General features: G+C 62.4%; 1 protein-coding gene and 1 long non-coding RNA gene across 2 annotated transcripts; both read left to right on the top strand.

Moving 5' to 3' along the window:
• Window positions 1–662: 662 nt before the first annotated feature.
• Window positions 663–20,291, top strand: ADD2 (adducin 2). Its single transcript, XM_050983130.1, has 14 exons — window positions 663–880; window positions 1,561–1,699; window positions 2,211–2,362; window positions 11,169–11,249; window positions 11,329–11,467; window positions 12,952–13,106; window positions 13,171–13,269; window positions 14,536–14,721; window positions 15,322–15,570; window positions 16,178–16,297; window positions 16,397–16,486; window positions 16,901–17,051; window positions 17,132–17,221; window positions 17,973–20,291. The coding sequence occupies exons 1-14, from the start codon at window positions 707–709 to the stop codon at window positions 18,269–18,271; spliced, it is 2,124 nt and encodes a 707-aa protein (XP_050839087.1). The 5' UTR covers window positions 663–706; the 3' UTR covers window positions 18,272–20,291.
• LOC127060383 (uncharacterized) lies at window positions 9,380–10,759 on the top strand. The gene is made up of 3 exons (XR_007779364.1): window positions 9,380–9,404; window positions 10,097–10,235; window positions 10,737–10,759. It is a non-coding gene; the product is annotated as an uncharacterized LOC127060383 (long non-coding RNA).
• Window positions 20,292–20,469: the final 178 nt, after the last annotated feature.

Raw genomic sequence — 20,469 nt, 5'->3', positions numbered from 1 at the left:
GCCCTGCGGCCGGGGGTCACCGCGGCCCCCCCGGGTTTATCCTGGCCTCGGCCCCCCCGCCCGGTGAGACAGGTGCGCTCCGAGCCGCAAAATCTGGGGGTCCTGAGGGGGGGGGACACCGGGGGGCATCCCCGGGGTGTGGGGGGGCGGCCCCGCCCTGGGTTCTGGGGGGGCCTTGGCGGCAGCATCCCCCCAGCGTTTGGGGACGGTGACCCGGGGGGGCGGGGAGGGTCCTCGGGGGGTCTATTGGGGCCGGTTTGGGGTCGGTGTGGGGTCCTCCGGGGGTCTATTGGGGCCGGTTTGGGGTCGGTGTGGGGTCCTCCGGGGGTCTATTGGGGCCGGTTTGGGGTCCTCCGGGGGTCGGTGGGGCGGGGGGCAGGCTAGAACCTCCCTCCATGTGGCGGCAGAGTGGGGCCGAGCCCCCCGTAGTGGGTGACCCCAATTTGGGGGAGCGCCCATGGGTGCCCTGGGCTGTGCCCGTTCTCAGCCCCGTCCCTGCCCTCAGCTGTGCCCGTTCTCAGCCGTGCCGCTGTCACCCGGCCCGGGCAGTGTCCCCTCCCTGGTGTCCCCAAGCTGTCCCCTCGGCCCGGGCAGGGCGTGTCCCCGCTGCCCTTATCAGCGGGCCGCAGCCGCTCCGTGTTTTCGGTGCTTTCTCCCCAATCTGTACCCGGGGTGCCGACGCCGCGTGTCCCCGCGTGTCCCCAGGATGAGCACGGCCGCCAGCCCCGAGCCCCTGCCCGAGCCCCCCGCCCCCGGGCCGCGCTGTCCCCCCGCGGAGGACCCCGAGTTCCTGCGGGCGCGGAGCGGGGCCGGGGACCTGCGCCAGGACTTCAACCTGATGGAGCAGAAGAAGCGGGTGACAATGATCCTGCAGAGCCCGGTGAGTGAGCCCCGGGCCCGCGCTGGCCCTGTCCCGCCTGTCCCCAAGCCCTGCCCTTCGTGTCCCCCACCTCTTCTCTTCTGTCCCCCCCCCACCGGGCCCAAATCCTGTCCCTTCTGTCGCCAACCCCCTCTTGTCGCTGGCCCCATCCTTTGTTGTCCCCGCCCCATCGCTCCTGTCCCCAGGCTCATGGATGTCACCACACGGTGTCCCCACCTGGCAGTGCCACTGCCACCGCGGTGCTGCTGTCACTGAGCTGCCGGTGCCACTGTGCCAGCAAGGCAGCGGTGACACCGACACCAGGATGGCAATGCCACCGTCACAGTGCCACCAATCCGGTGGTGCCACCATCACCTCTGTGGCACGCAGTGCTGCTGCCACCAAGCTGGTGATGCTGGCACCACCAGTGAGCCACCAAACTGTGGGTACCACTGGCACCAAGTCAGTAGTGCCACCCTCACAGTGTCACCAAGCTGGTGGTGTCACTATTGCCATGTCACCGAGCTGGCAGTGCCACCACTGCCACGCCACCAGGGCAATGCTGTCCCTGACACCAAACTGCCAATGCCACCTGCACCGTGACACCAATCTGGTGGTGCCACCAAGCTGGCGATGCTGTCCCCACTGCCACCCCTGCCCCGATGTCCCCAGCCCGTTGTCACCCTGTCCCCGTGCCGCAGTCCTTCCGGGAGGAGCTGGAGAGCCTGATCCAGGAGCAGATGAAGAAGGGGAACAACTCGTCTCACATCTGGGCGCTGCGGCAGATCGCCGACTTCATGGCCACCACGTCCCCTGCCACCCTGCCCACCTCCCCCATGGGTACGTGGGGCCCTTTGGGGGCAACGGGGGTGGGAAAAGCCCCAAAACCTGGGGGACACCAAATCTTTGCAACTTGGAACCTCCAAATGTCACAAAAACCCTTGGGATCTTCAGGGGCCTCAAATGCTTTGGGAACACCAAACTTTGGGACCTTGAGGGCCCCAAATACCTTTGGGGTCATCAAACTCTTGAGACCACCAAACTTTGGGGACTCCTGAACTTTTGAGATTCTGGGGACTCCCAGACTTTTGGAATCATCAACTCTTTGGGATCTTGGGGTGCCACCAAACCCCTGGGATCCCCCAAACCCTTTGAGGCCCACCAAATCTTTGGGGCCATCAAACCTGGGGGACCCCCAGATCTTTTGTGGCCACCAAACCTTGATGTCCAGCAAAGCTTTGGATCCACCAAACCTTGCCAGCCACCAAACCCACCCCCACAACCCTCCACCCCCAGTGAACCCCCCGTGATTTGGGGGTCCCACGGCTGACAGGGGGTCCCCAATCCCCAGGGCTGGCATCGGTCACCCCCATCAATGACCTGCACGGGACAGAGGGGCCAGCCCTGGCCAAGGGCGAGCGGCTGATGCGCTGCAAGGTGGGCAGCATCCACCGGCTGCTGGACCTGTACGGCTGGGCACAGCTGGGACACGCTGCTGTCACCGTGAGCACCCCAAAATAAACAAAAATAGGGGGATTTGGGGTTGTTATTTTGGGAGGTCTAAGGGGTTCTGGACATTTGAGGTGGGTTGGGACTTTGAGGGTTTGTGGGTTGTTTTTCTGGGGGGTTTGGGGGCATTTCATGACTTTGGTGACAGGACAGAAGCTCTCCAGGAGCCTCCCTGTGCCCGTGGATTCCTGCTCTCCCAATTTCCCACCCCTGGGCACCCAGAACCTGCTGGAAACGGGACGGGGATCCAGTGCCAGCCCAGGCTGGGCCTTGGGGAGCTGTGAGTGATGCCCGAGGTGCCAGGACAACTGCCAGCAGAGCAGTGCCCTGGGATGTGCCTGGCAGCACCGAGGAGGAGGAGGGAGGGGTGGAAGTGACCACAGCGTTGCCACATCTCCATAAACCCCCTCTGGAATATTTTCACTCCCATAAAATATTTTATCATTTCATCCGGGCACCACGAGGCTGGCACGAGGCTGGCAGCCCTGGCAGGGACCGAAACCCTCCGGATGTTTGGGACCCTTGGATATTTCCTCCCCATAAATTTTATCATTTCATCGGGCACCACGAGGCTGGACGAGGCTGGCAGCCCTGCAGGGACCGAACTCTCCTGGGACGTTTGGGACCGTGCAGGAAAGATTGGGTTTAATGCCGTGCCAACAGCTGCCCCGGGCCCAGGTTAGCCTGGCACCGTGCCCCTTCCCTGCCTTCCCTCCCTTCAGGGCCGCCCAGTCTCGGTGTCAGATGTCAGATGGGTCACTGGGGCAGGGCGGGGTGGGCGGCGGAGACCCCGGATTTGGGGAGCTCACCAGGAGGGAGGGGGCGCTGCTCCCAGCTGCCCGGGCTCAGGGAGGGGAGCTGAGCTGGGGGGGTGGGGAGAGAGTTCCCAAATGGGTCTGGGGTCTGGGGGGTGCTCCTCTGGGGTTCAGCCTCCTGCCAGCTCCCCCCCCCTCACCGGGACCCCTCCTCACCCTGTCCCCTCGGGGCTGTCACCCTAAACCCAAACACTGAAAATGAGGACCCTCACCACAGTGACCCCAAAAATAGTGACCCATAAAAAATGTGGCCCTAACGGTGTGACCCCTTAAAACCACGATCCCTGATAACCCCAAATGCTAATTATTGTAACCCTAAAACTGGAACCCCTAAAACTGGAACCCCTCTTGGAACCCTAAAACTGGAACCCCTATTGGAACCCCTGTTGGAACACCAAACCCCTAATAACCCCAAACCCTATTAACAGTGACCCCAATAAGTGTGTCCCCTAATAACCCCAATTCCCAATAAACCCTAAAACGAGGTCACTAACAGCTGTGACCCCTGCCAACCACGATCCCAAACAACCCCAAATTCTGATTATTGTAACCCCAAAACCGCGACCCCTGCAAACCCCATTTCCACCAGCCCCTTCCCCACCCCAGCCCTCATTCTCCCCTCAATATTTCATCCCCTCTGTTGAACCTGGAGCATTTCCCAAACCCCACCTGGGGGGTTCAACCCCCCCAGAAGCTCCCGGGGTGATCCCAGGTGAGCAGCGGGGCACGGACCCCTTTTTGGGGTGACTTTACAGACTTTACAGATTGATTTCTCAGGCACCAGAATTGTGCCCAGATCGAGGCAGGAATAATGGGATTATCCCGAGCCTGCTGCGGGACAGGGAAGCTCATTAAGGGGCATTAAAGAGAAGGAAATTGGGGTTTTCCAGGTTCTTAGGGAAAACCTGCATTAACTTCCACCTGCCTCTCATTTTAGGGCCATTTTGGGGTTTCTTTGGAGTTTGCTCTGCGCCCTCGCTCTCCTTATGGACACAGAAGGAACCTCCAGGACCCCGGAGCAGCTGGGGGTGGTGTCCAGGGAACTCCAGGTTTGGGGAAACTGAGGCAGGGCAGCCCCAGCCCGGCACAGGGGACACGTCCATGCCCCCCCCCCCCCCCCATCTCAGAGCCCCCCTGGAGCCCCCAGATCCCCCGGGAACACCGGGATGAGCCCCTCGGAGGGCCCCGGGAGGGGAAATCCACCCCGGAGGGGGGATGAGGACCCCCACAGGGCGGATAACCCGAAGGATAACCTGACTTTTTTGGAGGACAAAAGGGCGGGTTTTATTTCCATTTTATTCCCAGCCTCCCCGAGCTTTGCAGCCCGTCAGGGACTGACACCGCCACCTACCGAGCCAGGCCCGCCTCACCAAACCTCCTTCTGCTGCTTCCCCACCCAAAAGGGGCTTCAGGAGCACGCCAAGCCTCTCAAACCCACCCAGCCAGGAGCCCCTCGGTGCCAGGACCACACAAACATCCCCAAACATCCCCAAATATCCCCAAATATCCCCAAACATCCCCAAAAATCACCATCCCAAATACCCCTCAGTGCGCTTTTGGGGGCCTTTTGGGCTCAGGGCTTTGTGGATACCAGGCTGGGATGGGGAGAGGGGAAACTGAGGCACAGCCAGGGATGAGGATGGTGGGGTGGTGAGTGGGGAAACTGAGGCACAGCCAGGGCTGAGGATGTTGGGGGTACCAGGCCGGGACAGGGGGTGAGGCACAGCCAGAGCTCGTCAGGCCCAGGTGGGTCCCACCTGTGCCTCGTTAGCCCGGGTATTTAAGGGCCCTTTTTTCATCAAATTTCCACTTTTTGAGCGGCAGCTCAGGGGGCACCGCCTGGGTCCTTTGGTGGGATGGGGGAGCCCAGCAGAGCTGGGGGTGGCCGGGGGCCCTGGAGCCCTCAGGGGTCTCGGGGCCCTCAAGGGACCCAGATCCTCCAGGGGTCCCGAAGCCCTCAGGGGTCTCAAAGCCCTTGGAACCCTCGGGGCTCCCAGAGACCTCATGGGTCTCAAAGCCCTTGGAGCCCTCAGACATCCTGGAGCCCCCGGGGGTCCTGCAGCCCTTGGAGCCCTCAGAGGTCCTGGAGCCCCCGGGGGTCCTGCAGCCCTTGGAGCCCTCAGAGGTCCTGGAGCCATCAGGGGTCCCACAGCCCCCGGGGGTCCTGCAGCCCCTGGAGCCCCCGGGGGTCCTGCAGCCCTTGGAGCCCTCAGAGGTCCTGGAGCCATCAGGGGTCCCACAGCCCCCGGGGGTCCTGCAGCCCCTGGAGCCCCCGGGGGTCCTGCAGCCCTTGGAGCCCTCAGAGGTCCTGGAGCCATCAGGGGTCCCGCAGACCCCCGGGGTCCCGCAGCCCACGCCGCCCCCCGAGTTGCTGGAGGCGCTCCTGCAGCAGCGCTTCGGGCCCCTGCCCCAGCCGGCGCCCATCGTCCGCCTGCGCCGCGGCCCCGCCGGGGCTACGAGCCCACCGGGGACCCGGCCGAGGTGCTGGAGCGGCGGCAGGCGGCCAACGCCAAGGAGCGGCAGAGGGTGAGCCCCCCAAAAACCCCGAACCCGCCGAGCCCCCAAAGGACGGCCCGGGGCAGGGTCACATCACGGGGACACCCAGGGACAGCGGCGGTGCCACCCGCGGGGGGACCTCGTGTTTGAGGGGTGGATTCAATTGGGGGGGGCCCAGGTGAGTTTTAGGAGGGCCTGGTTTAGTCCTGGGCAGGTCAGTTTAGTCCTGGGGTCAGTTTAATTCTGAGGTCTCAGTTTAATTGGGGGGGAGTCGTGTTTAGTCCTGGTGAGCCCAGTTTAATCCTGGTTTCAAGGTCCCAGTTTAATCCAGTTTGATTCTGTGAGGGACCCACTTTAACCCTCGGGGGCAGTTCAATCCCGGGGTGGGATTTAATTCGGGGGGGGGACCCCAGTTTTGGTTATGGGCGGGTCTGGTTTAATCCTGCCGAGCCCAGATGGACCCTGGGGTGGTCCCAGTTTAACCTTGAGAGAGCCCAGTTTGATCCTGGTCTGACTCGGGGCTCCCGGGGTAGCCTGGGGGTCCCTTTTGGGGTCTTTAAGGGGGTCCCCCCGGGTGTCTGACCGGGTCCCTCTGGGTCCCGCAGATCCGGAACCTCAACCGTGGCTTCTCCCAGCTGCGGACCCTGGTGCCGCTGGTGCCGCGGGACCGCCGGCCCAGCAAGGCGGACACGCTGCGGGCGGCGGCCGAGTACATCCGGCTGCTGCGGGGCGTGCTGCGGGACAGCCAGGTGAGACCCCAAACCTGACCCCAAACCTGCCCCTAAACCCCCTGAAACCCCCATCTGGCTGCTGCGGGACAGCCAGGTGAGACCCCAAACCTGACCCCAAACCTGCCCCTAAACCCCCTAAAACATCCGGCTGCTGCGGGACAGCCAGGTGAGACCCCAAACCCCCTGAAACCCCCACTGCTGCGGGACAGCCAGGTGAGACCCTAAAACTGACCCTAAACCTGCCCCTAAACCCCCTAAAACATCCAGCTGCTGTGGGGCTGCCAGGTGAGACCCCAAACCTGACCCTAAACCTGACCCTAAACCCCCTAAAACATCCAGCTGCTGTGGGGCTGCCAGGTGAGACCCCAAACCTGCCCCTAAAACTGCCCCCAAACCCCCTGAAACCCCCACTGCTGCGGGACAGCCAGGTGAGACCCCAAACCTGCCCCTAAACCTGACCCTAAACCCCCTAAAACATCTGGCTGCTGTGGGACAGCCAGGTGAGACCCCAAACCTGCTCCTCCATTTCCAAATTCCCCTATAATGTTGGGGCCTGGGGAGGGTCATGGGATTTTTCTTGATATTTTTCAGCTTGGAATTAATTTCAAAATTAAAAAAAAAAATGGATTATTATGGAGGGTAAGCCCCAAAACTGACCCACGACCCCCCCCGTAATTTGGGGGCCCGGTGGGGATTTTCCTGCTGGAGTTTTTTTGAGGTCGGAATTAATTTAATAAGTAGATTTATTTATTTTGGGTGGGTTATTACGGGGGGGGGTGCTATTATTGGGGGACACCACCCCAATCCTGATATATATATTTTAATTCCCCTTTTCCCAGGAGCTCGGTGCTGAGCAGGAGTTGGGGGGCACTGCCGGGGGGCACCCTGAGCCTGGCCTGGCATAGCCCCCCGCGCCCCTGGGGACCCCCCAGCCTAGGGCACGGTGAGTGGGGGGGAGGGGGCACCCCCGGGAATTGGGGGAGCACCGGGATGGGGGGGGGGGGTCAGCCCACCTGGAGGGGGGACAGAGCACCTGGGGGGCTTGGGGGCACCTGGGGGGGGACAGAAATCCTGGGGGGGGTCACAATGGGTCCGGGTTTGGGGAGCATCTGGGTAACACCGCCATAAACAAGGAGACTGGAATTTCCCCCAAAAGATTCCAAATATTCCAATATTCTAAAATATTCAATATTTTTTCTCTGTTTTTTTCAGGTGTTTCCTGACATCCCTAAAAGTCCGGGGGGGCCGGGGGGGGTCGCCAAGTTCAAGGCTCCAGCCCCCATTTTTGGGGTCACGCTCCTGTCCTGGAGCCCTGCACCCCATAAAACCCACCCCCCAAAATTGGGGGGGGAGGGGCTCTGTCCCCCCTAAAACGCAGAGGATGGGGGGGGGGGGCAAGACAGCGCTTGTAATAATGATTTATGAAATGTTATTAGTTATTAGTAATTAGTTCCCCCCCCCCCCGGTAAGGGCTTATTAATGGTCATTAATATAAACCCGATTAATTGCACAATCCAAAGGGAAGGTGTGAGCGCGGGGTTTGGGGGTCCCCCCTGTTTATGGGCAGGGATTGGGTTCCGGGGGGGTGCGGGGGGAGGGCGGGGCGGGGGGAGGTGCGGGGACACGCGTGGTGTGGCGGGGGGGGGGGCGGCCCTTTGTCAGGATGCTCTGAGGAGGAGGAGGAGGAGGAAGTGGGTGATGGCAGCAGCCCCCGGCCGCAGCGCCCCTCGGGGCAGGGGGGATTTGGGGGCCTGGGGGGAGCCTGGGTGACCCCCCCCCGTTCCCTCCCCCCCCTCCCCCCCCAGGCTGGCCGCATGCAGGTGGGGGGGGCGGCATCCCCCCCTCCCCCCGTGCTGGGCCTTCATCCCCGGCTGGTACCCGAGCCCATCCTCCCCCCGGAGTCGGGGGTGTATGCTGCGGCCCGCCCGGTTCCCAGCCCGGTTCCAGCCCGGTCCCGGCCCGGTTCTCGCTCCCCCCCCGCCCTGCGGCTGCCGCAGCGGCGCTGGGCGCGGCGCGGGTGAGGCGGGGATTGGGGGGGGCGATGCTGGGAGGGGGAACGCGGGGGGGGGGGGTCCTGGCCCAGCCCCCCAGAGCCCCCCCCCGCCTTCTCCGGGGGCTGCCCGGGCCCTGCGGCCGGGGGTGGGTCACCGCGGCCCCCCGCCCGCGTGAGACAGGTGCGCTCCGAGCCGCAAAATCTGGGGGTCCTGAGGGGGGGGGACACCGGGGGGCATCCCAGGCGGGGTGGGGGGGGCGGCCCCGCCCTGGGTTCTGGGGGGGCCTTGGCGGCAGCATACCCCAGCGTTGGGGACGGTGAACCGGGGGGGGAGGGGAGGGTCCTCGGGGGGTCTATTGGGGACGGTTTGCTTTGGGTCGGTAGGTGTCGTGGGGTCCTCCGGGGGTCTTATTGGGGCCGGTTTGGGGTCGGTGTGGGGTCCACTCAGGGGGTCTATTGGGCCGGTTTGGGGTCCTCGGGGGTCGGGGGGGCGGGGGGCAGGCTAGAACCTCCCTCCATGTGGCGGCAGAGGGGGGCCGAGCCCCCCTAGTGGGTGACCCCAATTTGGGGGAGCGCCCATGGGTGCCCTGGGCTGTGCCGTTCTCAGCCCCGTCCCTGCCCTCAGCTGTGGCCCGTTCTCAGCCGTGCCGCTGTCACCCCGGCCCGGGCAGTGTCCCCTCCCTGGTGTCCCCAAGCTGTCCCCTCGGCCCGGGCAGGGCGTGTCCCCGCTGCCCCTTATCAGCGGGCCGCAGCCGCTCCGTGTTTTCGGTGCTTTCTCCCAATCTGTACCCGGGTGCGACGCCGCGTGTCCCAGCGTGTCCCCAGGATGAGCACGGCCGCCAGCCCCGAGCCCCTGCCCGAAGCCCCCCGCCCCCGGGCCGCGCTGTCCCCCGCGGAGGACCCCGAGTTCCTGCGGGCGCGGAGCGGGGCCGGGGGACCTGCGCCAGGACTTCAACCTGATGGCGCAGAAAGAAGCGGTGACAATGATCCTGCAGAGCCCGGTGAGTGAGCCCCGGGCCCCGCGCTGGCCCTGTCCCGCCTGTCCCCAAGCCCTGCCCTCGTGTCCCCCACCTCTTCTCTTCTGTACCCACACCCCCCCGGGCCCAAATCGGTCCCTTCTGTCGCCAACCCCCTCTTGTCGCTGGCCCCATCCTTGTTGTCCCCGCCCCATCGCTCTGTCCCCAGGCTATGGATGTCACCACACGGTGTCCCACCTGGCAGTGCCACTGCCACCGCGGTTGCTGCTGTCACTGAGCTGCCGTGCCACTGTGCAGCATTTTTGGCAGCGGTGACACCGACACACAGGCGAGTGGCAATGCCACGTCACAGTGCCACCAATCCGGTGGTGCCACCAGCACCTCTGTGGAACGCAGTGCTGCTGCCACCAAGCTGGTGATGCTGGCACAACCAGTGAGCCACCAAACTGTGGGTACCACTGGCACCAAGTCAGTAGTGCCACCCTCACGTGTCACCAAGCTGGTGGTGTCACTATTGCATGTCACCGAGCTGGCAGTGCCACCACTGCACGCCACCAGGGCAATGCTGTCCCTGACACCAAATGCCAAGGCCACCTGCACCGTGACACCAATCTGGTGGTGCCACCAAGCTGGCGATGCTGTCCCCACTGCCACCCCTGCCCCGATGTCCCCAGCGGTGCCACCCAGCCCGTTGTCACCCTGTCCCCGTGCCGCAGTCCTTCCGGGAGGAGCTGGAGAGCCTGATCCAGGAGCAGATGAAGAAGGGGAACAACTCGTCTCACATCTGGGCGCTGCGGCAGATCGCCGACTTCATGGCCACCACGTCCCCTGCCACCCTGCCCACCTCCCCCATGGGTACGTGGGTGCCCTTTGGGGGCAAACGGGGGGTGGAAAAGCCCCAAACATGGGGGGACACCAATCTTTGCAACTTGGAACCTCCAATCTCACAAAAACCCTTGGGATCTTCAGGGGCCTCAAATGCTTTGGGAACACCAAACTTGGGGACCTTGAGGGCCCCAAATACTTTGGGGTCATCAAACTCTTGAGACACCAAACTTTGGGGACTCCTGAACTTTTGAGATTCTGGGGACTCCCAGACTTTTGGAATCATCAACTCTTTGGGATCTTGGGGTGCCACCAAACCCCTGGGTCCCCAAAACCCTTTGAGGCCCACCAAATCTTGGGGCCATCAAACCTGGGGACCCCAATCTTTTGTGGCCACCAAACCTTGATGTCCAGCAAAGCTTTGGATCACACAAACCTTGCCAGCAAAAACCACCCCCCACACCACCCCACCCCAGTGACCACCCCCGTGATTTGGGGGTCCCACGGCTGACAGGGGGTCCCAATCCCCAGGGCTGGCATCGGTCACCCCCATAATGACCTGCACGGGACAGAGGGGCCCGCCCTGCCAAGGGCGAGCGGCTGATGGCTGCAAGGTGGGCGCAGCCACGGCTGCTGGACTGTACGGCTGGGGCAAGCTGGGACACGCTGCTGTCACCGTGAGCACCCCAAAATAAACAAAAATAGGGGGATTTGGGGTTGTTATTTTGGGAGGTCTAAGGGGTTCTGGACATTTGAGGTGGGTTGGGACTTTGAGGGTTTGTGGGTTGTTTTTCTGGGGGGTTTGGGGGCTGTTGTTGGGCTCCTTCGGGGTGTTGGTTTGGGGGGAATTTTGGAGGTTTTGTCATGGTTTAGGGGCTGTCAGAGGGGTGTGGGGCTGTCGGGGGATGTCCATTTGGGGATTTTTCCGGGCTGTTTCTCACCCCACCCTGTCCCCCGCGGCAGCTGCGGGTCAGCAAGGAGCAGGAGCACTTCTTGGTGGCCCCGCAGGGGCTGGCGTGCAGCGAGGTGACAGCGGCCAGCCTGGTGAGCCCCCCGCCTCCCTCCCTCCCTCCCGGGGCCGCCCGGGGTGGGGAGCAGCCCCTGAGCCCCCCGTGCCCCCCAGGTGAAGGTGAACGTGCTGGGGGCCGTGGTGGAGCAGGGCAGCACCGGCTTCGCCCCCGACGCTCGCAGCTTCAGCCTGCACGCCGCGATCTACGCGGCGCGCCCCGACATCCGCTGCATCGTGCGGCTGCACACCGCCGGCCCGCGGCGCCGCGTAGGAGGGGAGGACGGTGGCAGAGGGGAGGGGGCTCGGGAGGGGGAGGGGAGGAGGGGGGCATTGGGGTCGGGGGCACGCCCCGCCAGTTCTACACCCATCATAATCCAACCAACCCCAGTCAACATTTCACCACATTCAACATCATCAATTCCATCATTCAGGCAACCATTCCCATCATTCCCAATAGTCCCCAGCCAACATCATACTCAAATTCAGATATAATACCCTCAAATTCACTAAGTCACCACAGCTCCCCATGGATAGACCCATGAATGACCAATAGCACATCCAGGAACCCCCCATCCCAATTACTAACATGGTCGCTCCATCTTTCCGTACCTTTCTCCCCGCCCACCGAGGCCATAACTCGAGCCTTTATTGACACAGTTCAAACAGACAGCCCACCATACATCAGAAGCAACATTCTCCATAGAAAAGCAACTCTATACAGAACAAACCCTTTCTCAATTCAACCATGCCATTTAAGGCCATCGTATATACAGGGTCATTTCGCACTTATGTACAAGACTAACTAAACATTCACCCGAGTCACCCATAAACATAGAAAATATTTAGGTCTAGCAAGTCCAAGGGCGTTCAACCACAATACTAAACAACACAACTATCAAGAACATACTTCACACCCAGTTCAGCACGCAAAGCAGGTCAAAAAAGGCAATAACAGTATAGCCAACACAGAGGCCCAACCACAGACCACACCCCAGACGAGACCAAGGAAGCACCACAAAGATAATATCCAGCCGCACTCTCACCGATCCAATCGTTGTCCAAAAAAAAGCGCGCACAATCCAGAACGCAATTGATGGGGCCGTGACGGCAGAGAACAAGGCTAACAAAACAGAGGCCACAGGCTCGAAAAAGGCAAGAAAAGAAAAGGCCACGCAAGAATCAGGCGCAGTCCCAGGACGCAGACACTACAACAGATGATGGACAAGGACCACACTTAAAGCACAGGACCCGTACTCTAAAAAACCACCAACACGGCCGGAGGAGCCAGCCACGAGTTAAGGCAAGCCCAGCAGGATCAAAAACCTCAAACACAGCAGACCCGAGGCAGCAGAACGTGCTCCAGGAAAAAAGCCAACAACAAACATACACACACATCCCCCCGCCACACACCAGGAATCATTCAGGGGCTCGGGGAGGGAAGGGGACGGGGGGCTTTTGCGAGAGGTGGGGATTTTTGGGGGGATTGGAGGAGGGGAAGAACTGTTTTGGAAGGGTTGGGGGATTTGGGGTCTGGGGGAGCCGGGGGAGATGGGGGAGGTTGGGTTTGGGGGGATTTGGGCCCTTGGGGGGGAGGTTGGGTTTGGGGGGAATTTGGGAGGGTGGGAGAGTGTTTTGGAAGGGTCGTTGGGTTTTTTTGGGGCTGACGGTAGGTTTTTTGGTTGTGGGTGTTGTTTTGGGCTGATGGTGGGGTTTTGGGGGTGTTTGGGGTTCCTCGGCCCCCTGCCCAGGTGTCGGCCATGCGCTGCGGGCTCCTGCCCATCTCCCGCGCCGCGCTCCTCCTGGGCGACGTCGCCTACTTCGACTTCCGCGGGGAGGTGGAGGACGAGGCCGACCGCGTGGAGCTCCAGAAGTGCCTCGGGCCCACCTGCAAGGTGAGGGGACACCTGGGGGGACGCGGGGGTGGCCCCGCCGTGCCCCGCTGACATCCCGCGGCAGATCCTGGTGCTGCGGAACCACGGCGTGCTGGCGCTGGGGGACACGGCCGAGGAGGCTTTTTACAGCATCTTCCACCTGCAGGCGGCCTGCGAGGTGCAGGTGAGTGCGGGGCTGGGCTGGGGCCGGACACGCACTGAGCTGGGCCAGTCCCGGCTCAGCCAGAGTGCCCCAGGGGCACGGCATGAGCTGTGCCAGCTCTCTGCCCCTCATTTCCCCCCCTGTGCCCTGCGCTGGGCCATTCTCAGGTCAGCCGGAGTGCCCCAGGGGCATGGCATGGGCTATGCCAGCTCTCTGCCCCTCATTTCCCCCCTGTGCCCTGAGCTGGGCCAGTCTCAGGTCAGCCGGAGTGCCCCAGGGGCATGGCATGGGCTGTGCCAGCTCTCTGCCCCCTTCCTCCCCTGAACACTGACCTGTGCCCACTCTCAGCCCCTCATTGCCATCTCCATGCCCCGAGCTGTGCCAGCTCTCAGCCCCTCATTGCCGTCCCCATGCCCCAAGCTGTGCCCGCTCTCAGCCCCTCATTGCCATCCCCATGCCCCGAGCTGTGCCAGCTCTCAGCCCCTCATTGCCGTCCCCATGCCCCGAGCTGTGCCCGCTCTCAGCTCCTCATTGCCATCTCCATGCCCCGAGCTGTGCCCGCTCTCAGCCCCTCATTGCCATCTCCATGCCCCGAGCTGTGCCCACTCTCAGCCCCTCATTGCCATCTCCATGCCCCGAGCTGTGCCAGCTCTCAGCTCCTCATTGCCATCCCCATGTCCCGAGCTGTGCCAGCTCTCAGCCCCTCATTGCCATCCCCATGTCCTGAGCTGTGCCCGCTCTCAGCTACTCATTGCATCCCCATGCCCGAGCTGTGCCGCTAGCCTCATGCCATCCCATGCCCGAGCTGTGCCCAATCAGCCCCTCATTGCCTCCCCAGCCGAGCTGTGCCAGCTCTCAGCCCCTCATTGCCATCCCCATGTCCTGAGCTGTGCCAGCTCTCAGCCCCTCATTGCCATCTCCATGCCCGAGCTTGCCCGCTCTCAGCCATCTTGCCCTCACATGTCCTGAGCTGTGCCCACTATCAGCCCTCATTGCCATTCCATGCCCCAAGCTGTGCCCGCTCTCAGCCCCTCATTGCCGTCCCCATGCCCCAAGCTGTGCCCGCTCTCAGCCCCTCATTGCCATCTCCATGCCCCGAGCTGTGCCCGCTCTCAGCCCCTCATTGCCATCCCCATGCCCCGAGCTGTGCCCGCTCTCAGCCCCTATTGACATCCCCATGCCCCGAGCTGTGCCAGCTCTCAGCCCCGCTCCCCCCCATGTGCCAGCTCGGGGCTGTCCCCCGCTGTCCCCCGCTGTCCCGTGCCCAGCGGTGCCCGGTGCCCGCAGGTGTCGGCGCTGGCGAGCGCGGGCGGCGCGGAGAATCTGATCGTGCTGGAGCGGGGGGCGCAGGAGCAGCGCGGCCCGCAGGGGCTGAGCGCCGTGCGCCGCGCCGGAGCCACCTTCGGGCCCCTGCACAAGAGCCGCCTGGGCGAGCACGAGTTCGAGGCACTCATGAGGATGCTGGACAACCTGGTGAGCGCCAAAACCCGCCCCAAAAGGGGCGGCGATAAAGCAGATTTTATCAGGGGCTCGGTTTCTTCGTGCAGGGAAGGCCCCTGCTCTATTCAGAGTATATATATAAATATATATTGTATATATTTATGTAAATATATATATAAATAAATGTATTTATTTAATCAATATATATTTATATAATCGATATATTTATATATTTATATTCTATGTAAATATATATTTATATATTAGATAAATATATTAGATAAAAATATATTTATATATAAATATCAGGGCGTATTGCGTTAAGCCTAACTGGTCAGCAGTGCAGTGAAACCCAGTTCAGTGCTTGGTAAGGGCTAGTGAATATAATAATATTTTCTCTTTTTAGACATGTTTATATATCTTGTTCACTGCCCTATAGTTTAGGCAGGTGCAGAAGGGTCTTCCACTAAAATAGGTTACTGTGCCAGCTCTTTTCTCATTCCTCTAATTCTTCTTCATGGGAACTCATAAATCATTTTCTTTATAAAATCTCTACCTGCCTGTGACCAAACGTGCTCCAAGCCCTCAGTTTGCCCCCGTTTGTGTCTGACTCCCCTCTCCGTGCCTCCCCAGGGCTACCGCACGGGCTACACGTACCGCTACCCCTTCGTGCAGGAGAAGAGCAAGCCCAAGAGCGACGTGCTGATCCCCGCCACCGTCACGGCCTTCGTGTTCGAGGAGGAGCCCGCCGGGCCCCCCGCCCTGCGCCAGCACGCCCACAAGCAGCAGAAGGAGAAGACCCGCTGGCTCAACACCCCCAACACCTACACCAGGGTCAGCCTGGCCGAGGAGGCGCAGGGCAGCCAGAGGACAAAGACCACGGTCAGGGGGCAGAGGGGGCAGCAGGGGCTTGGGGATCAGTGGCCGGGGGGGTGGAGGGGGTCCTGGTATGGACCCCGCCAAAATCTGGGGTGTAGGGAGGCCTGGGCACCACCTGCATCCTGTAATAATGATGAGTTTGAAATCCCACCACCCCATTCTTGTGGGGTGAGTGCTATTGGCTTTATTGGGGTCTCCCTCTGTGCAAGATGTATTTATTGGGGTCTCCTCATTTACTGGGGCCTTCCTTCTATGCAAGATACATTTATTGGGGTCTCCCTCTGTGCAAGATGTATTTATTGGGGTCTCCTCATTTACTGGGGTCTCCCTCTATGTCACGTTTATTGGGGTCTCTGCTTTATTATCAGGGTCTTCCCTCTACACAAGATGCTTTTTTTGGGGTCTTCCTCTGTTATTGGGGTCCTCCTTCTATGTGTGATGCGTTCAGTCAGTTCTTCCTTCTGTGCAGGGAGAGTTTATCAGGGTCTCCCTGCGTTTATGGTGTTTCCCCTCAACACTGGGGTCTCTCCTCTATACAAGCTGCATTTGTCGGGGTCCCCTTTCTATCCTGGGGGTCTCCTCTTCCCCAAACCCATTCCTGGCTTTGCAGTGGCTGCGGGCAGACGAGGTGGAGAAGGGCAGCAGCGGGACCCCCATCCGCATCGAGAACCCCAACCAGTTCGTGCCGCTCTACACGGACCCGCAGGAGGTGCTGGAGATGCGCAACAAGGTGGGCAGGGCTGGCCCGGCCGGGGGACAGCGGGGTCTCGGGGGGCTGGGGGGCTCAGCCCTGTCCCTGGAGGGGATTCAGCCCTGTCCTCCCGCACAGATCCGCGAGCAGAACCGCCAGGATGTGAAGTCAGCCGGGCCCCAGTCACAGCTGCTGGCCAGTGTCATTGCCGAGACCAGCCGCAGCCCTGTATGGCACCGTGTCACCTGTGTCACCCCGTGTCCCCAGCCCTGTGTCACCCCATGTCCCCAGTCACAACTGCTGGCCAGCGTCATCACCGAGACCAGCCGCAGCCCTGTATGGCCCTGTGTCACCTGTGTCACCCTGTGTCCCTGGCCCTGTGTCACCCCATGTCCCCAGTCACAGCTGCTGGCCAGTGTCATCACTGAGACCAGCCACAGCCCTGTATGGCACCATGTCACCTGTGCCACCCCGTGTCCGTGTCCCCAGCCCTGAATCCCCAACCCTATGACACCCCATGGCCCCAGCCCATGTCAACTTGTGTCACCCTGTGTCCCCATCTCTCCGGGGGGGTTTGGCACTGTCCCGGGGGGGTGGCATTGCCCCAGGGAGGTGACACCCCTCTGGGGGGGTCTGTTTCAGTCCACCGAGAGCCACCTGGGGGACGCAGAGGCCAAGGAGGGCGGGGAGGAGGCTCCCCCCGAGCCAGAGCCCCCCAACCCCTTCAGCCAGCTCACGGACCAGGAGCTGGAGGAGTACAAGCAGGAAGTGGAGAGGAAGAAGCGCCTGCAGGGTAGGAGAGACCCCCCCCAAAGCCCCCAGAGCCCCGGGTGGCACCGAGGGGACCCGGGCCAGCGTGTCTCTCTGTGGCAGGCGAGAAGGACGCGGCAGCAGAGGAGAGCGGGGCTCCCCCCCCAGAGCCGCCCCCTCCGGAGCCCCCGGCGCCCGCGGAGCCCACCGAGGGTGAGTGGGGTGACGAGCACCCCAACACGAGGGCCGGGGTCCCAGTGAGCAGCAGGAGTGGGGGGACGAGGGTGGCCAAACGGCGCTGAGACGCAGCTGGCTGTCACCTCGTGCTGTCACCCCGCTCCAGAGGAGCCGAGGGGAGCGTGGCAGGAGGACGTGAGCTCTGCCGTGGTGTGGCTTTGTGGGGTGCAGGGGACAGCCCTGTCCCCGCGCTCCGTTCCCACCGTTCCGACCCACAGCGGGTGCCGGGGCGCGGCTCGGGGCTGCTGGCTCTGCCATGGTGTCTCGTGGTGTCCTTCTGTCTGTCTGTGTGTCTCCACAACGTCTCCTTTCTCTTTCCTCCCCGTGTGCCTGTCACCCAAGGAGTTATCCCTGAATCCCTGGCGCCGTAGTAAGTACGGAGAGGCCACCCCGGACGAGGGACAGGGGCTCGGGGGGATCTTCGGTGTCCGTGGAAATCCCTTAGGAAACCCCCTGGGGAATCCCTCCCTCCCTGGTGTTGCTTCCTGCTTCTCCTGCTGCCTCTTCCCGGCTCTCCATCCCACATCGCTTGTCCCGCAGGGAGGGGGCGGCTCGGGGGGCTCGGGGGAGCGGTGCCTGCGGCAGGACAGGATCAAATCCCAACCTTCTCCACCCGTGGAGGCCAAATCCTGCTCCTGCCCAGGCCCCACTGCACATTTGGGGGGATCAGCCCCCCATAGCAGCAGGGCTGCTGCCCCAATTCCCTGCTCCCTCTCCCCTTCCCAAGGTGATAAGAAGGCCGATGGTGGCCAAGCCCCCCCCGATTCCACTGCCAAGAAGGAGCCACCGGCCGTGGTGAACGGGAAGGACGAGGAGCAAAGCACCGAGGAAAACCTTGGAAAAGGGGGGACAGACCGGACAACCACCAACGCCGACCAGGACGCCCCCAAGGAGAAGGAGACAGTGACCAGCAACCCCGTGTCCCCCGACGGTTCACCCTCCAAATCGCCCTCCAAAAAGAAGAAGAAATTCCGGACCCCGTCTTTCCTGAAAAAAGGCAAAAAGAAGGAAAAGATCGAGTCCTGAGTGTGCCGAGGCCTCGCGTGGCCTCCCCGGGGATCCCCGGGATCGCTGAGACCCCGAGGCCCGGTGGCTTCCCGGGCCCTCCTGGCACGAGGCACCTCGTCCCCCTTGTCACCCGCCTCCGGGGGCTGTCACCGAGCTTAGAGAGACCGTGGTCCCCGTCCGGGAACCTCCCGCTGCATCTCCCTCCCCTCTCCCTCCTGGGCTCCGGCCCCTTCCCACCACCGAGGGCCGAGGGTTGGATTTTCTCCACCAGAGCCCAGATCTGCTTGATTTGAGGAAGAAAAGGGTGTTCCGTGGTTATTTTCTTCGCCTTCTGTTTCAAGCTCTGCTGGAATGGCGCTGGCTTCATCCCCAGGGAAAACTGTCCATCGCTTTGCCAGGAGAAGGGGATCGAGCTGAAGGCGGCAGGGGATCGCTTTTCCTGAGGGAGGAGCTGAGGTTTTTCCTCCCTGGATTGTAACCTTCCTCTCCGTGGGCTCAAGAACCACTTCATCCCCTTCTCCTGGTACTCCCAGCCGTGTTTTCCCCACCCAAGGAAGAGCAGCAGGATTTCCCACCGCTGGAAAAGCCCCCACCTCACTGCACGACCCGCACCTGGGAAAATAGGGAAAGCACCCCACCCCTCCGGGAATTGTCTGTGTTGTTAAAACTGAGCAAAACTCACTCACTAAGTGCTACTTCGGGATGAACACACGCTGCCAGCTCACAGCGACCCCGGCCACGCCGGCCCCTGCTTTTCCCAGCTCTGGAATTCCCAGCACAAGCTCCGTCCTTCCTGGCGTTCCCTTCCCTCCCAGAGTTACCTCCTGGCCACCCCCTGCCCCGGGAGAGCCCCAGCCCTGCCCGTGCTCCCCACGGCCCTTCCAGCGCTGGGATTTGGGGATAAGTCACCGGGATCAGCCCCAAATCCTCCCCCTTTCCTGGGGTGCCTGTCCTGAGCCTTGCTGTGTCGATGGAGCCCTGCCCAGGAGGGCTGGAAGGGCCCTGAACCCCAAGTTTGGGGTGCCCCCAGCCCAGCAGGGCTTTCCCACGTGCCATCACTGTGGTTTCAAACCCTTTCCCTGCCCTGAGGCAGCTCCTGGGGGTTGGAGCCCCTCTGGAAGGGCAGGAAGCCCATGGAACGGGGGTGCAGGAAACAGCAGGGAGAGCCCAGGCAGGGATCTTGCCGGAGCCCCAACCCCAGCCTGGAGTTTGGGAAGAGCCTTTGCCCTGCTCAGTGTCCCCCCCGAGGTCCCCATCCCACTCCTGCAGGGTGGGGGGCACCGAGGGGACACTCTGAGCCCCTAAACCCTGTCACTGGGGGGGCTGTTCCTCACTGCCACTGATTCTGAGGCTCTTTGAGGCCACTTTTGTCACCTGGGTGACTCAGGGCGGCAGAGCCTGCAGAGACAGCCCTGTCACCTCCCTGGGGTAGCACTGTCACACCTGGGGGCAATTCCTGAATGACAGCACTGCCACACCCCCAGACCAACCCCGGGCTCCCCCAGGGGTTTTGTCCCCGCTTTGTCCCTGAAGGTGTGTCCCTAGGGCCTTTGTCACCCCTTTTCTCCCAAGGGTCTGTCCCTGGGGGGCTCTGTCACCCCTTCTCCCAAGGGCCACTGACTTTGCAGGGGCTCCTGGGACTGACCTCCCTATCCATGAAATTCCAGGTAGAAAGGGACGAAGGCTCCAGTGCCACCATCGTCACCATGATGGAGGGCAGCAGAGCCAAGATCGCACCCCAGGACCACCCCTCGGGCACTGCCCCCAGCCCACCTCCCAGCTCCCCCTCCCCTCGCTCCAGCACGGCTCAGGGTGGGGGCAGATCCCCGATCCGGGACCTCCGCTGGAAAACAGAGCCTGATCCCACCCTGGCAGCGGGGCTCAGCCCCTCTCCTCCCGCCCGGGGCTGCCGGTGTTGGAGCCCCGGAACGGCACCGGGAGGAGGCCGGGGTGTGCCATGTCCCCCGCGTGTGACAATCGCGGCCGGGAGCGCGTGGAACGCCGGTGTAAATAAATAAACCCCGTGTTTGGCACCCGGCAGCGCTCGGAGATGGTATAAGGGGGGTGGGTGGGGTGGGGATGGGGCAGGGATGGGGGCTCAGGCTGAGCATGGCATGGTGCCATGGTTCAGGAACGGGTCTCCCTGCGGAGCCGCTGGCGCTGGGTGTGCCGGACAGCGGGAAGGTTCCAGCAGCTTCTCAGAGAAGCCCCTCGTG

The sequence above is a fragment of the Serinus canaria genome, chromosome 22 (assembly GCF_022539315.1).
Source record: "Serinus canaria isolate serCan28SL12 chromosome 22, serCan2020, whole genome shotgun sequence".
NCBI classification, from domain to species: Eukaryota; Metazoa; Chordata; class Aves; order Passeriformes; family Fringillidae; genus Serinus; species Serinus canaria.
Note: the sequence above shows the minus strand (reverse complement) of the source record. Positions and strands in the feature narration are given on the sequence as shown.

What these genes read in the sequence shown, in the direction of transcription:
- ADD2 (XM_050983130.1), top strand. Translation starts at nt 707, where the DNA reads ATGAGCACGGCCGCCAGCCCCGAGCCCCTGCCCGAGCCCCCCGCCCCC. An exon ending in CAATGATCCTGCAGAGCCCG is followed by an intron (nt 881 to 1,560) that starts GTGAGTGAGCCC and finishes CCCGTGCCGCAG; the next exon opens with TCCTTCCGGGAGGAGCTGGA. An exon ending in CCTGCCCACCTCCCCCATGG is followed by an intron (nt 1,700 to 2,210) that starts GTACGTGGGGCC and finishes CCCAATCCCCAG; the next exon opens with GGCTGGCATCGGTCACCCCC.